Source organism: Balaenoptera ricei, chromosome 3 (assembly GCF_028023285.1).
Source record: "Balaenoptera ricei isolate mBalRic1 chromosome 3, mBalRic1.hap2, whole genome shotgun sequence".
Lineage (NCBI taxonomy): Eukaryota > Metazoa > Chordata > Mammalia > Artiodactyla > Balaenopteridae > Balaenoptera > Balaenoptera ricei.
This window is the reverse complement of record NC_082641.1, coordinates 177,279,027-177,295,889: the sequence shown is the minus strand read 5'-3', so window position 1 is coordinate 177,295,889 and position 16,863 is coordinate 177,279,027. Positions and strand designations below refer to the sequence as shown.

Sequence of the window (16,863 nt, the reverse complement as noted above, 5' to 3'; positions counted from 1 at the left end):
TACAAGGCAGAGAGCCACCCAGCCCACAAAGCTGAAAATATTTACACTATGGCCCTTTAGAGAAAAAGTTTGCAGGCCCCCCACCCTAGGGTCTACATGTGATTTCCCTGGTCCTGAAACTACACCTAGCTGCTAATTGGCTTGGCAAGGAAAGGTCCTTCATGAAGAGATGCTTAAAAATATTTTACTCAGAGTTTCTAAGTAACTCTGCTTCATATATATATTTTTTGGCATACGAGGTTTCTTCAAACTACGTTTTCTAAACAGCTATCTTATTCTTTTGAGGATGAAGCATCAAAATGGCCTCCCTCCATGGATTTTTTTCAGGAGGGCAAAGTTTTTTCTTAAGAAACACTGATAAGGGAATTTATATGTAGTAAATGCTTATTGTAGAAAGTTAGAAAACACCCAAAAATATGGAGAAAATACAGCTTGCTCACAACTCTCCTTCAGATATAACCTCTTGTCTTTTCTATCTGGATACATTTGGAAATGTAATTTACACACATTTATTACACTTATTTTAACATAAGCTAATCCACTGAGTTATAAAATATATCATAAGCATCATCGGAAATGTCAATTTCTGTTTTGTATTATTTTATCAATTTACTTGGCAGTTCTCACATTGTTGGATGTTTTGATCATTTTTTTTTTTGAGATTTAAATAACATTGCTGTGAGTAGCTATGACAACAGGGTGATAAGAAAGATTATCTAACCATACCACTGACAGAATTGAATATTAAAACGCTCCCTTCTTTCCTGCCTCCCTCCCTCCCTCCTTCCCTTCCTTCCTTTCTTCCTTCCTTCTATTGCTAGTTTAGGAAGATAGTACTTTCTTTATTTTACTTTACATTTATTGGACTATTATGACGCTGGATAATTTGGTAAGTGTTTAATGATGTGCATTTGGTGTTTGTGTTGTACAGTTGTTCCTACAACATAAATTTAAGACAAATATTGGGAGGGGAATATGTCATACATACTCCTGAAAATTTTTTTTTTTTTAGTGTTTATGCTCAGTGATTTCTTTTTTCCACTCTTAATGAGATATAATTGACATATACCACTGTATTATTTTCCTGGCAAAAATGTTAAGTGTATAAAGAATAGAGAGCTAAACCTAAGTCTCCACTCCAGCTCCCCAGTTTCCTTCCCAAAGTAACCACTGCTGTGCAATTTCCTATACAACCTTCCAAAAATATGAAACGCAATAGAGCATACATCTAAAGATATAATGCACAAACACAAGCATGTATGTAGACACAATATGCAAACACAAGTGTGCATGCAAAGATGCAGCAGGCAAGCACAAGCACACATACAGACATCATAAATGGAATACAAACACAAGTGTGCGTGCAAAGAAAAAAATCTGCGAACACAAAGACATGTAGACACACGATACACAAACATGAGTATCCAGGCAAAAGGGCAAAGACTTTTGAATGAGCACCTCACACGCTGTACCCCATTTCTACACTTACACTCTCTCTGGACAATTGTCGGGTTGATCCAGATACCCTCCATCCATGACAAATTTTAACACCTGCTCGTTTGATAGGCCTTGGTAAGGTTGTTCCGCCAAGCTGGTAATTTCCCAAAGGACCACGCCAAAGGACCTGCCAATGACAGTCGAGAATAGTAACAAAGAAGCCGTTAAAATACACACAACACACACACACACCCCTTCTTGGTTTACTAGAACCTGGTTGGCCAGTTCACTAAACAATTCATGCTGCAGCTCAGAAATGCCTATAAGATTAGTGTCCACTGGAATGTCACAGTAGTTGTGCAAGGGTCCCCAGACATGCCATCCCTTCTTTTTCTAGATGGAGAAGCCCTGAGGGAAGGCAGTTTTTAAGTGACCCCTCTTGCACTGGTCATACTAGCAGAGCAACCTGGAATTCAAGTGCAGTGTTCTGTCCACCAACCCACACATGACTCACCACATGTCCGAAGAAGTGGTAAAGACCCCGTCCTTCAGGGATTCTGGTGCCATCCACCGCACGGGGAGCAGACCCTTTCCCCCTTTCCGGTAGTAATCCGTTTCGTAGATGTCTCTGGTCATTCCAAAGTCTGACAACAAACAGTAGTTCACATGTTCTTAGCCTTCCGCCTGTGGCCATCTTTTCTGCCCCACCCCTGGTAGAGCCCTCAGATGAAGGCACCTGCCCCAGGTGTGAGCTCACCTGCCTCAGGTGTGTGCTTACCTGGGTCACAGCCAAATCCAGTGAGAATGGATTCTGAGCGTACTCATGGGGATGTGGAGGGAGAGGATGGGCCACCATTTAAAGGGAAAGAAAAAGAACCACCAAGTAGCAAAGAAGTGATGTTCTGACCTGGAGCTTGGGAATGTCACCCTCAGCAATGCCTTCTTCCTACCCATGACCTCACAGGCATCCCAAACTGAACTTTTCACGCTCTGCAACCAACCTACTGTTCGCCACTGGATCTGGTCCCACCACCCACCCAGCTGCCCAGCCAGAAACCCAGTGCTGGGTCTTCCCTTGGCCACCCTCTTTCCTCACACCCCACAGAAAAGACAGTGGCGAGTCCTGCCCCCTCGCCCTCCACATCCCTCTCTAGTCTGTTCCTCTCCACAGCCCTGGACGCCCCCAGGCCCGCCACCATCTCTCACCTGCAGAACCCTCCCTCCATCCTGACCCTGACAGCCCACTGCCCAAGAGAAGCTACATAAATAGGATCATGTCACTTCCTGCTTCACACTGGCTATGTAGGATAACATCGAGATGACCTACCATGAGCGACAAGGACCTTCCCAGTGTGGCTCCTACTTCTCTCCTCAACCTCGCATCTCACACTGCTCTGCTCCCCTCTACGTTCACCTTATTCACACCACATCAGCCATCCTTCCAACCTCACAGCCTCTGCACGTGCTGTAGCTCCCCCTGAGACGCCATCTCTCAGGGCAACTTCTGACCCTGCAAGTCTTGGTTAAAACGTTGCCTCCTTACAGAGAGAGAGGCCTTTCCTCTCCATCATGGAACTGAACCCTTTACTTCCTTCAGCGCTCTCTTCCCAGTCTCCATCATCTTATTTACACGTCAACTATTTTACTGTTCATCCAGAACAGCTCTGCCCAGTAGAACTTTCTGTGATGATGAACGTGGTCTACACCACACTGTCCAATATTGTTCAAGGTTCCCAGTTCGACTGATGGACTTAATATTTTATTTTATTTTACTGAATTTAAATTAATGTAAGTTAGTTCACTGAATTTTAGTTACTTTATTTTGCTTTACTGAATTTATTTATTTATTTATTTTACTTAATTAATTTCATTTTATTTTACTATATATGGAATCTAAAAAAACAAAAAATTGTTCTGAAGAACCTAGGGGCAGGAAAGGAATAAAGATGCAGACGTAAATAATGGACTTGAGGACACAGGGAGGGGGAAGGGTAAGCTGGGACGAAGTGAGAGAGTGGCATGGACATATATACACTACCAAATGTAAAATAGATAGCTAGTGGGAAGCAGCCGCATAGCACAGGGAGATCAGCTCGGTGCTTTGTGACCACCTAGAGGGGTGGCATAGGGAGGGTGGGAGGGAGACGCAAGAGGGAGGAGATATGGGGATATATGTATACGTATAGCTGATTCATACTGTTATACAGCAGAAACTAACACACCATTATAAAGCAATTATGCTCCAATAAAGGTGTTAAAAAAATTAATTTAAATTATTTTACTGAATTTAAATTAATCTAAATTAGTTTACTGAATTTAAATTATTTATTTTTACTTAATTTCATTTTATTTCACTGAATTAATTTCATCTTATTTTACTGAATTGAAACTAACTTAAATTAGTTTACTACATTTTAATTATTTTATTTTATTTTACTGAATTTATTTTATTTTACTGAATATATTTTATTTGATTGAATTTATTTTATTTTACTGAATTTAAATTAGTTTAAATCAGTTTACTGAATTTATTTTATTTTACTAAATTTTATTTTATTCTACTGAATTTACATTAAACACAGTGGCCAGTGGCTACTGTGCTGGATGGTGCAAATAAGAACTGCAAGCTGCACAAGAGCAGAAAAATCACGGCGACTCATTCAACCTCGCCCCCGTAACACCTCCTGCAGCGGCTGGCACAAACGCTACTTAAAGAAGTGAACGAGTGAATTAATGAACCAATGCAATTAAATTACAGCATGAGGACTAGGTCCCCGACCGAACCCTGCCCCTTCCCAATATTAGAAAAGACTGAAGCACTTGCTATAGACAACTCCTCCTGAAATCGGAAGGCCTGGCCCAGACATTTCAAAGCAGAAAGGCAGACGCACCTCCAATTTTGACGGTAAAATCGTGGGCGACCATACAGTTTCGAGCTGCGAGGTCCCGGTGTACAAACTTCTTGGCGTTCAGGTATGCCATCCCGTCGGCGATCTCCGCAGCCATCTGAATCATCTCTTGCAGGGTAGGGGGAGGGCGGCCGGGGTTATTCTAAAGTCGAAACATGGGGCCGTGTTCAGCGACACCAGTGCCCGAGGCCGGCAGCGGGCACCCCACCGGGCACCTGGAGGCAGCTCACCTCGGCCTCAGGCCGCAGGGAACGGAGGTAGCTCTTCAAGTCCCCGTGAGCCATCAACTCCATCACCACCAGGGTCGGCTGGCCTTTGGACACCACCCCCAGGAGGCGGACCTGTGGAACAAGCATGGGGGGGGGGAGGGGCGGGGGGGGGCGGTTCTTGGATGAGAGTCTGTGGGAAGATGTCCACTCACCCGGGTCTCCCTGTCTGGGACCTACATCACACACAGCACCCTGCTCCTGAGTGGACTGTGGAAAGCCCTGGTCTGCCCGGCTAAAACACCAAGGTCCATGTCTTGTTGGGTTGGGGAGTGGGAGAATTCAGAACTCACAGTCTGGTGGGAGGCGGGGGAAGCAGGCAGACCTGCCCCCACACAGCACAACATGTCAAGGCAAACCCTCGTATCTCTGAACGCAAAGGCCCACTTCCAGGCCTTCGCATAGCTGTTTCCACTGCCTGACCCTCTGTCCCCTCGCCTGAGCTGACTGTCCTCAGCTGATCTGTCCACACGGCTCGGTCCCTACACTCTGAAGTCTTTGCTCAAATATACCTTCGCCCCTGCTGCATTCCCAGTTCCCCAACTCTGCCCTTCGCTCCCTTGTTGCCATAGTATCATATCCTTGTGGACAACATCATTAATCTACTGGGTTTAGAGTCTGTCTCCACCCGCGGGATTGAGAGCTCCAGGAGGGCAGACGTCTGCTGCATCCCGGAGAGGAGAATGCAGCTCAGTACAGAGCAGGTGCTCCTGGAATATGCGTGGGGCAAGGATGAAAGGATACAGGCTCAAGGAGAAATGAAGGGACCGTGGTGGGAGCAGAAAGGCAGGGAGAGTCTGTGTTGACTTGGGGGAGCAGGGAAGGGGTGGACCACTGTGTTTAAAGGTTACAAAGGAGCCAGGAAGAGGGAAGAGATGGAAGATTCTGGAAAGCAATGGGACAGTGAAAAGGGTCTTGCTCTGAGTGAGGTGGGAGAGGATGGGATTTGAGAAATGAGAAGGGAAGGGCCACCCTTGTTTTGGATGTTCAGCAGAGTCGGGGCTGGGCAGGAGGTCCACAATAGGACCTCTATTGCTCTATGCAATAGGAGGAAGGACAGGTATTAAAGGAAGACTTTTTCTGCTCCTGGAGCCAACTCGGGACTCACCACGTGGTGGCAGGTGAAGCCCTTCATGACCGAGGCCTCGTTGAGAAATTCGATCCGCTCTCGCAGGCTGGCGGACTCGTTGACCGTCTTCACCGCCACTCGGGTCTCCGCCTCGCCCTTGACAATGTCCCTGGCGTTGCCCTCGTACACCATGCCGAAGGAGCCCTGCCCCAGTTCTCGCAGGAGCGTGATCTTCTCTCGAGGCACCTCCCACTCATCCGGCACGTACACAGAGCAGGGAAACACTACACCTCACTTATCTACACAGTACCCTTGAAGGATCCCTCAGGGGTCCCTGGCCATCTCCCACCTGAGCTCCCCCTCCCAAACGTTCACTAAGTGACTTCTGTGATCCAGACCCTGTGCCGGGCAGTGGGCACAGAGCCAGGAACAGGACAGGCAGAGACTGGGGAAGGAGTCCAGGGTTCTGGCCAGTAAATGCTGAGCTGAGCCTGCATCCCCATCCTTTCTGTCTGATTTCAGAGCCCTGCTACCAAAGGATGCTAATTCCCATCTGAGCCTGTTCTTTCTGCAACGTACCAAGGGGATAGGGGATGACCCTATCTGACAGGTGAGTGAGCTCACCCAAGACCACCCAGTGCCAGTGGATCTGCAGATGGGATGCAGCCACATAAGTGAGAACAGAAGAACCACCCAGCCAAGCACTGCCCAGGTGGCGAACCCACCAAATGGTGTTTGTTTTAAGCCACTAAGTTTGGGGTGGTTTGTTACGCAGCAAATAATCTGCAGACAAATACGCAAAGTCCTCATAAGAAAAGCCAAGATGTTTTCTGCCCTCCTCTGCACCTGTTATGGGCTGAACTGTGTCCTTAGCAAATTTATATGTTGACATTCTAACCCTGGTATCTCAGAATGTGACTGTATTTGGAGATGGAGTCTTTACAGAGGTGATCGAGGTAAAATGAGGTCATTAGGGTGGCCCTAATCCACTCTGACTGGTGTCCTTGAAGAGGAGATCAGGACACAGACACACACAGAGGGAAGACCATGTGAGGACACAGGGAGAAGACGGCTGTCTACAAGCCAAGGAGAGAGGCCTCAGGAGAAACCAATCCTGCTGACCCCTTGATCTCAGAATTCCAGCCTCCAGGACTGTGAAGAAATCAAACTGTTTACTAAGCCACCCAGTCTGATCACAGCAGTCCGAGCGACACGATACGGTCACCAATGGCTCTTTCAAGGACATTGGATCAGACAAGCGTTCTGCACCCAAATGAACTCACAGATGCTCACTGGGGACCCCTCAGGGTTCCGAGCTTGGACCTTTCCCTGTGTGTATCCCTTGGCCCAGAACTTCCTGGCCTTAAAGACCCATGAGCCCCAATTTCTAGCTTTCACTTAGTACCCCTGTGCTCTCAGCCACTGCTGCATTCCCGGAAGGAAGCAGGACAGTAGCGCGGAGAGGTGGTCCTGAGGTTCAGCTTCCCCATCTCCGAGACGGTTAACAATGCCATTCTCAAACAGGCAGAGGAGGCTCTGCATCAACATTCGTCCCCCCCCCTGCTCCTGGGCTCTGTGCATATTCCCACTTGGAATAAACTCCTTGTCTAGTTTCTCTATTCTGATGCTTTGAGGTCTTGCTGAGCCTGCCAGGACCGCCCATCCCAGGGATGGCCAATTCCTACAGACAGTAAATGACGTGCCTGTGAGCCCACTTTTCATATGCAAACCGACCAATCCACAGCCCACACCCCAACCCCCTCCGTGATCAGCCTGTCACACTCTGGGCCACTATCCCCCTGCCCTGATCACCCCAGGGCCAGTTTGCAGACAACCAAGGACAGCCCCTATGCCCCAGACCCTGCTGAAACAGTTCAAACTAGCTCATCCTATATCTTACCCTGCCTGACCTCTCCTTTCCCATGGAAAAGACAATAAAGCCTCTTGCCCACGTTTTTCCCTCCTCTCCCTCTGCCGACCCTGGTGCTTCCCCATGTGGCCCTGCCTCCTGTTTCTCCGGACTCTGTGAGTCTAAACTTCTTCCTCACGATAGTCACTTGCAGGTCTGCATGTCTTTCTTATCAGACTTATTTAAAACAAATCCCAGGTACCCTTAAAAACACCACCCCTGTACCCCAAGGCAGCATCCTGCCAGGCGATGGTGTTCATGCCTTGAAAGTCGCTTTTTGAATTTGCTGCATGAAGCATTTTAGAAACTTGTAGTGCAACCGCTGCCTTCGCATCTGAAGGAACAGCCAAGCCTTTTCTTCAGGGGTCACTCACTGCCTTTTGGTACAATCCAGGGGAATACGGCCATTGATCCTGCCATATCAGCATCAGCGTCACACCCATGGCCAGCTGCCAGCAATAGCAGATGTGCCCCTGGTACACACCCAGCCTCCCACCTTCCCCATCTTGTCCCTGCTTCTTGCCTGCCCCATCCCTGATCCCCAGTCTCTCACCTTGGCTTCTGATTCCCACCTCTGAGCCTGGACGACCAGTTTGGTCACCACTTTCTGGCTCTGACCCTCGGCACTCTCTCTGGCACAGGATCCAAGCTCTATACCCCCACAGCTGGGGCACCAAGTTCATGGCCTCTCAGCCAAGCCCACGCATGGGTCCCAGACCAGCTAGATCAGCCCATTCAAACAAGTGCCAGACAGCAGGTGTCCGACTGCTCCCGGTAACAGGGTTTCTGCAGCAAGGGGCAGGTCTGCAGACTCAACTGAACAAAAGGACTCTTCTCAGCCCCCCAGGGTATCAACCCTTGACTGTCACTTGACAGTGATGGCAAAGGAAACTGAACAGCGGGATTCTGGTCACCCACAAGGGAGGGGATCATACTCACCATCACTGGCACTGAGGTACTCGGGGTTTGAAGAAGCATACAGTGGTCCCAGTGGCCCATCCGGCTGCCTGGATGAGAAAAATGGAGACATTCCATCTTGATATCCTCACAGAACTCTGTGGGTCATTAGCGGGAGGTTACAGCCTCCCCAGTGCAAACAGCCACCCTTATTAACAGCATGCACGTAATCCTGGATACAGTTTAGGGTGAGGATGGGGGACCCTTATTTTTTTTAGCAGAAGCCCATCAGATGGCTACTTAAGTGCATCACCATGGAACTGCTCACTCATAAACTACAATTTATGGTTGTCAATATAACATCTAAAAACTGCTCATCCGCTGCTGTTCTGGAACTATCTCGTTCCAGCTTATAAGAAACAACTGTTGAGTTTTCAGGAAATTTGCAAGCCAGTTGTTAAATACAACCACCATTTAAAATTAAATTACACAGGCTTACAGTTAAATACATTATATTCAAAGCAAAGGTAATGAATATTCAAAACCAATTATCATACTACCTCTTCCTTTGATGGACTGGACACTCTTCAGCCCTTCTGTACCTTATTTATTTATATGATTGCATCCATATGGCAGCAATACTATATATCTGTGATTGACTGCCTATCTCTTCCCAACTCTGCGTTCAGTGACAGTCATGTCTGTAGCTTGAAATTGGCCACGGTGGGAATATTCACAGCGGGGATAAATAGGCAAATGCTACGTACCAAGACCGATTTATTGTTCCGTTGTACATCCAGGCTTGAGAAAGTGAGGGCAAAAATGTCAGTGATGCGGATTTAGCTTAAACGTGTGTCATCTCTGTAACCATGACATTGCCAATGGCACGAAAATTGCGGAAATGTGCTTTCAGTATTTAAAAATTATTATCGGATTCTGCAAAAGTCATTCCTATTGTCGATGAACGTATATGCCTTATTTCATTTTTATTTTGCTCTTTAATGTAAACAAAAAAAAATCAACATTCATCTTGGAACTACAGCCGTTCATCAGTTGCACTCATAGGTTGGTTATAGATACAAAGGTTCAGGGGAAAAAAAATTGACAAAAACATTGGGTGAGGATCAACTGGCTGTAGGGAATTTATGATAGCGAGTATCGTATATTGTATTATGATCATTATCTGTAAATTGCGTGCTATGCATCCTTTAGATCAGTAAGATTTACAGTCTATTTATTTATTTATTTATTTTAAAAATATTTATTTATTTATTTTTCATTGCGCTGGGTCTTAGTTGAGGCAGGCGGGCTCCTTAGTTGCGGCATGTGAACTCTTAGTTGCAGCATGCGTGTGGGATCTGGTTCCCTGACCAGGGATCCTACCGGGGCCCCCTGCACTGGGAGCGTGGAGTCTTATCCACTGCGCCACCAGGGAAGTCCCTACAGGAAATTTAGATATAACTCTATCTACGTGTAGGGCTACTTTTCCCCGAGAGAGCTGGTTGTTAACCATTTACCAGAACACCTCCGTGCTCACCTCTTTCTCAGGAATAGATAAATACTTCCGATCACAACACTGAAGAGAAAGACAAAGATGAGGGGGCCGATGATAATTTTTGCAATATTTGATGGCACGTCTACTGAAATAGAATAAGAAAATATAGGTTTCACATCAAAATGTGTTCACATCAAAGGTCACACCGGAAAACACATCTACATGTCCAATGGGCCACACACACTTGTCCCCCTTCTCCATTCCCTGAACCCCTCCTGCAGTGACCCCAGACCACTGCCCATCACCAGCTTTTCTCCCTTCACCATCGAAGGCCACCTTCACGGGCACACAACCCAAGCCATCAGGCAGGTCCCCACACTCAGAAGGTTCTGCTCTCTGTTTAATGCTCTATTGTCCCTCTCTGGAAAGTCTTAATAATTTCTAAAGAAGGAGCCCTGCATTTTCACTCTGCACGGGACCCTGCAAATTAAATAGCTTATTTTAATCCCAACAGCACCTCTGGCAGATGAGAAATTCACCAGAAGTGCCCTGTGTTTGCTGGGGGTCGTCCCAAAAAACTAAACCAACTGAAGAAATGCTATGCAGCCTTAATTCTTTTTAATTCATACACAAGGCTGAGTTGTCTATAATTACAAATGCATCCACGTATTCCGACACTTCCAAGCCAAGGAAGAAAGTGAGTTCTGGGAAGCCAGAGAAGGAACCTCGTCCTTCAGGTCTTTAATAATAGTAGTTTACTGAACACTTGGGAACACGCCAGGCACTGTTTGAAGTGCTTTGCCTGGGAGATCTTAATTAATCATCCCATAAACCAGGGTGGGAGGTGCTATGACCAACGCCAGTTAACAGATTGGGAAACAGAGGCTCAGAGAGGTGAGGGGTCATGCCCAAGTCCAAGAGCTGATCCACGGTGGAGCAGGGATTTGAACTCGGGCCATCTGAGCAAGTTCTTGACCACCGTTCCATGCTGCCTTTGGTGGCCATCTCTATCCAGAGACATCTCATCCTCCTGGACCTCCCTGAATTGACAGCAAACTTCCTCCTTCCACCTCTGGTGGCTCCTGGCATGGAGAAAGCCTCCCTAAATATTTGCTGATTGAATGGGACATGAAAAATGGAAACCGTCTGGTCACGTGCCGTGGTCGGCAATGTCCCTCCTCCCCATCCCTTGGCAGGGGAAGCTGGAGGCTACTGATTGCTCGGAACCCAACACATCTCAGGGTAGAATCTGAGATCCATGCTGCCTGCCCCACCCCGTCTCTCTGTCCCAGATCCCACAGTCCTTAGATTCCAGTGGCCACCAGAATTAGGGTGTGGGAAGGGACGCACCCAGAGTGCAAAATTTGAGAGGAACTCTTGCGCTTGGCCATGCCAGGGCAGAGTCAGCCCCTGAGGGTGAGTGCCTCTTTAAATGTTGTACCCTAGGTGTCTTGCTTGCCTCCTTGTTATTTAAGAAAGAATTTTTTAAAGTAATCTAATGTGTCAAACATTTAATTCTCCAGATTTTTTGCTATTGTTAGTAAGCAGTGCTGGATTTCCTTGAACATTTATCTTTTTTGGACATCTCTGATCACTTCCTTAGGATGAATGTCTAGAGCCAGCACTGCTGGCTGAAATAGTAAAAGCCTTTGTAAGCTTTTCTGATACATACTATTAAAGGACTGCATTTTAGGACTCATCTACCATGAAACAGAATGTCCGTGTGTCTGCACTCTTGGACAACACTAAGTACATAATTAAAAAACAGAAACAAACAAAAACCTTGCCAGTTTGATGAGCTAAAAATTCGATCTCATTTTGCTTTGCTTTTTTTTCTTTTGGTGTGGTTTTGAGTGAGGTTGGACCTTTTTTTCCTTACATTCTGTATTTTTTCTATTTCTTTTTAAATAGGTTATTTACATCCTTTGCTTATTTTGTGTGAGGACATATATCTTTAACTCATAGGAGACATACATACATACTCATTTTGTATGAAAGATATTAACTGTTTGTCAATGATGTTACAAATGTTTTTCCCACTTTGATATTTTCCTTTGAATTTTATTCATGGTGTCCCTCCAAATCCTTGAAAACTCCTGAGTCTTAGGAATGTCTTTGTTATTGATGATCCCCTTGGAACATACCTCAGTTTATGCTAAGACATGAGATGGTTCGGGATGGGGGGGGGGGCTGGTCACCAGAAAACCAAGTGTGTGATTAGAGGGGTGGGGTGGCCTCCAGACAGGGGGAGGGGTTGGAGATGGAGTTCAATCATGTGGTCAGTGCTTCAACCGATCACATCTGTGTAGTGAAACCCCAATAAAAACTCAGTTCACCAAAGCTCAGAGGAGCTTCCTGGCTGGTGAACACATCAGTATACCAGGAGGTGACGTGATGTGTCCTGATTCCATGGGGAGAAGACACAGGAGCCGTGTCCAAGACCCTCCTAGCCTCCACCCTCTGTGGCTCTTCATTTGGGTGGTCCTGACTTACATCCTTTGTAATAAAACTGTCATTGTCATATAGCATTTTCCTGAGTTCTGTGAGCCATTCTAGCAAATGATCAAATCTGATGGGGCTGTGATAACACCCAAATTTGTAGCCAGTCAGTCAGAAGTGCAGGTGGCCTGGAGAACCCCCAAAACTTGCATCTGGCATCTGAGGTGAAGGCAGTCTTGGTGGGAACTATGCTCTTTTTAATTTGTAGAGTCTGTGCTAACTCCAGTGGAAAGCATCAGAATTGTAGTGCTATATATCTGGTTGGTGTCAGAACACTGACGTTCCCACCCAAGTTCCCACTCCTCCTGGTCTAGAATCTCCCTTCCTTCCAAGTGTCTGGTTTCCTACCACATGTCGGGCTGAACATCTTCTGCCCCCACTCATACATTCTTCCAGTTTCCGCCAAGATATCACCACTTCCAGGAAGCACTCCCTAACCAGCTCAGCTCTCCCCACCTCTCCTCACCCTACTGTCCACAGCGTGTCCAGCTCACCCAATGGCAGCACTTCCTGCCTGCAGGCCAAGAGCACACCCAAGGCTGAGCAGATAAGCGCCCACATCCTCCCTTGGAGGGCATGGCCTACCTAAAAACAAAGATGAAGACACCAGTAACAGGAGCTAATGTGTTTACCAGATATGCCCTGTGCCAGCCACTTGACATTCATGATGTCACTGAAACGTCCCTTCACCTCCAGAGGTGGTCCTAGTATTATATCCATGGTCAGATGAGGAAATGCAGGCTCAGAGAGGGCATGCCTCTTGCCCTGGTCACACAGCAGCAGCTGTTGGACCCAGGAGTCAAGACAGAGCCAGTACCCACAGCCTCCATGCTTCCCCAACCATCCTTTGAAATGTTCTGCCGTGTTCAGCACCAAGCACAGACCCTACCAGTCAAAGTGGCCATGCAGACTTACAATAGTCTGTGACGTAGAAATAGGTGGCTTCTGTCCAGGAGCCATTGCCCGCCAGGGAGGTGGCCCGAACTCGCACACTGTAATTCCCGGGTGGCAGACCACGCAGCCTGCAGCCCCGCTCCAGAGCAAAATGCTTGCGGGAGACGCAGAGGTGCAGCTCCTAGAAGACAAGGATCCCACTCAGAAATGACACGGACGGAGTTAGGCACAAACACTGCAATAGACAAGCGACTTTGAGACTCGAGGAGTTACAGAACCTTAGCTCTATGGGTAAGGCACAGAGAGAGAGGTTATCATTGATACATGATACATGATAACAGCCAATCTTCCTAAACCACAGCCAAGCATGTGGCTCAGATCATGTCATTTAATTCTTATAAACACCTCATGCTTAGCCTCATGTTAGAAACAAGAAAACTGAGGCTTGGGGTGGAGGTCTGGCAAACGTTTGCTGTAAAGGGCCAGAGAGTAAATATTTTTGGCTTCAAGGGGGCCAGACGGTCACTGTCACCAACTCAACCCGGCCATCATAGCTCGAAAGCAGCCAGAGGTGGATCCTGAATCCTGAATCTATAACATCCGTAAACAAATGAACGTGGCTGTGTGCCCCCAAAACACGGTGGATGCTGAAAGCTGAACTTTGTAGAAATTTACACATGTCAAGAGATGCTATTCTTCTTTGGATTCTTTTCAACCATTTGAAGATGTGGAAGTGATTCTTGGCTCACGAGCTGCACAAAAACAAGTTTTACATAAATAGTTTGCCCTCCCCTGATTGGGGAGCTGAAATGATTTGTCCCAGATCTCGTAGCTAGTAAGTGGTAGGGAAGCCCTTGAACCCAAAACTGTCTGGCTCCAAACCTCTCCTTGAAACCACCATGGGGTATTTTCACCAGGACTCCAGAAGGTCAGGAAAAAAGGGACCCAGATCACCTAAATCACCTAAGAGCCAACCGGTTGCATGGGCTTAATGTCTTAAGGACAAATTTTAAAACACCTTCCTTGCCTTTTGATTTATTTTACCATCATTAAAAGAGTTGGGATCTACTTAAATGTCTGGCAAGAAGAGAGGAGATAAGTAAAGCATACATGTCCCAGCAAGAAACACGTAAAAAGAAAGAAACCCAGAGCTTATTAGGAAAGGCGTGAGGCTCACTGGGAAATATGACCACGAAACCTGCGAACATCGGCCAGATTTTGAAAACTTTCCAAAACAGCTCCAGGCTAATAGTGCATGCAGAGAACTGGACTGGAAAATTTCAGGAAGGAGTGGAGAGACAGAGAAACATAAAAACTCCCGTGCTTATCATGTGACAATAACAGCAAGAAAACAGATCGTGCTGGCGGCAGGGGTGGGGAAGTCTAGTCCAAAGGTTCTTCCAAGTAGAATGAGTCACCAAGTGGAAAGGGACAAATAAGCAAATATAGAAACCAAAGGTAGCTGCTATCCGGGATAAAGGGGAAATACATCCTACAGTGCTGGTCATGTACCTCGAGGGGTGGGGACGGAGAAGGGAGCATGATGGAAGGATCTAGAGGCAGCTCTCTCCATAGACACCAAAAAAGCAAAACAAGAAGCAAATCTGATGAAGAGTGACGAAGCCAATTATAGAAGTTTGTGCAAACAAGAGAAAAAAAGAAAAAACAAACAGCTCAAAACTGCAAAAACGTACTGAAGCAAAGGATATAAGTTCACAAAAACTGAAAATCGGTTCTCTTTCCAGGATGGGGGTGGTCCCTGGTACCAGGGTCCCCCAAGGTGGGAAGGGAAGTGGTGAGGGGAAAAATGACTCTAATGCAAGGTGCAAGGAGAGGCAGAATCAAAAACAATGCAGCTAGAGGTGATTTTGGCTGTTAAACTAGCAAATAAGGGGAAAAACTGACCTCCCACCAAATGCTGGAGAGAATTTTGTAAAACTAGCAAAATCATATCCCAACAGTACAAACGGTATAAAAATAGTTTTTTTATATTACTTTTTACTTTATCAAAGTGATGTTAGACAATTATGGAAAATGGAGATAATCGCCCAGTTTTGCTTATAAGTTTTTTTGTCTTTTAACATATTGTAACCTTTCACTCCTAATTTTCCCTCTATCCCTCTGTTCCCCTAAAGAGCAAATAGGGCTCGTCTGTCTAGGATCAGGGTCGGGCTATGCAGGGCAGAGGTGATGGTGGACATTGGTGGTGAGGATTCCTACTGGCAACACTTGGGCTCCAGGAACGAGAGAGGCAGGCCAGTGAAGGCGGCTGCGAGAAGTTAGGGTTGGGTCCAATGCCAGTACGGTAACAACTGTCCCAGTTTACCCAGATTATCCTGGGATGCAGGACTTCAAAGCTCAAACCTGGGAAATTCCAGGCAAATGGGGATGAGTTGGCCTCAGTAGCAGAGACCTGTCTCCATGGAGACAGAAAGCAGATTAGTGATTGCCAGGGGCCGGAGGAGTAGGAAGCAGGGAAGATTGGGGGTTGATGGCTAAGGAGGTGGGCTTTCTTTGCTGGGTGACGAAAATATTCTGAAATTGTGGTGATGGTTGCACAACTGTGACTATATTAAAAATCACTGAATTGTATGTGTTAAATGGGTGTATTTTATGGTATGTGAATGTACCTCAATTAAGCTGTTATTTTAAAACCCTCATGCCTGAGCCAATCAGCACACAGCACTGTCATGGTCATATGATTGGGTGTCACGTGACCTCAGCATGGCTGGAAATGCTGGGACACAGACTCTCTCTTCCTCTAGGCTTGGCACTGAGAGGATATGAAGATTGGAACCACTAAAATCACAGGACAACCAGGAGCTGCTGGGATCACTGCAGGGACCCCTTGAGATGCAACAGATCCAAAGGAATTCTGGATCCAGCTCTGCCTGATCTCCTTCAACTGTTCAGTTATGGGAGCTAATAAGCTTCCCTTTTGTCATAAGCTACTTTGCATGGGGCGGTGGGGGGGGGGGCAGCGGTGTTTATTGGCTGCTGGTGGAAGATGAAGAATAACAGCTTGGAAGATCTAAAATCCAGAGCCTGTAATCTCAACCTCTACATTATACTGGACAATGGTCACCCCCAACATCATTTTAAAGGGCTGTACATCCACGAGTTTTATGGATATACCATCCTCTATGTATCCGTTCTCCAATGGACAGACATCTAGTGGCATGCACTTTTTGCTAGTGGTGAAAATCTTATGCATAAAGCTTTACCACCACCCCAAATTTGAATTATTTCCATAGAACATATGGGATTGATATGGGATAAGATATTAAATAAACTCTGCAAACTCTGCAATAATGGCTCCCGATGAATCGTGCCTCTCTTTATACACCCCTGAGGGCTCCCCTCCTATACTGATGCTGGGCTTGGCCACTGGACTCACGCTGGTGCACATTTTTCCTTGTTTCTTTTGACAACGCTCTGCAGGACATATAAAAACAGGCCGAGGGTCAGATTTGGCCCACAGATGATAG

General features: G+C 46.5%; 1 protein-coding gene across 4 annotated transcripts in view; it reads right to left on the bottom strand.

The window, feature by feature from the left end:
- INSR (insulin receptor) overlaps positions 1-16,863 on the bottom strand; it is a 134,762-nt gene that overhangs the window by 6,155 nt on the left and 111,744 nt on the right. For 2 of the 4 annotated variants that reach the window (XM_059918609.1, XM_059918611.1), the window contains 8 exons: positions 13,397-13,556; positions 10,025-10,124; positions 8,530-8,597; positions 5,721-5,965; positions 4,577-4,687; positions 4,329-4,488; positions 1,952-2,081; positions 1,490-1,624 (listed from right to left, as the gene is read on the bottom strand). In XM_059918609.1, the coding sequence (XP_059774592.1) occupies positions 1,490-1,624; positions 1,952-2,081; positions 4,329-4,488; positions 4,577-4,687; positions 5,721-5,965; positions 8,530-8,597; positions 10,025-10,124; positions 13,397-13,556 (1,109 nt within the window). Of the gene's footprint in view, positions 1-1,489; positions 1,625-1,951; positions 2,082-4,328; positions 4,489-4,576; positions 4,688-5,720; positions 5,966-8,529; positions 8,598-10,024; positions 10,128-13,396; positions 13,557-16,863 lie in introns of all 4 variants that reach the window. The other 2 variants (XM_059918608.1, XM_059918610.1) reach the window with 1 other exon arrangement.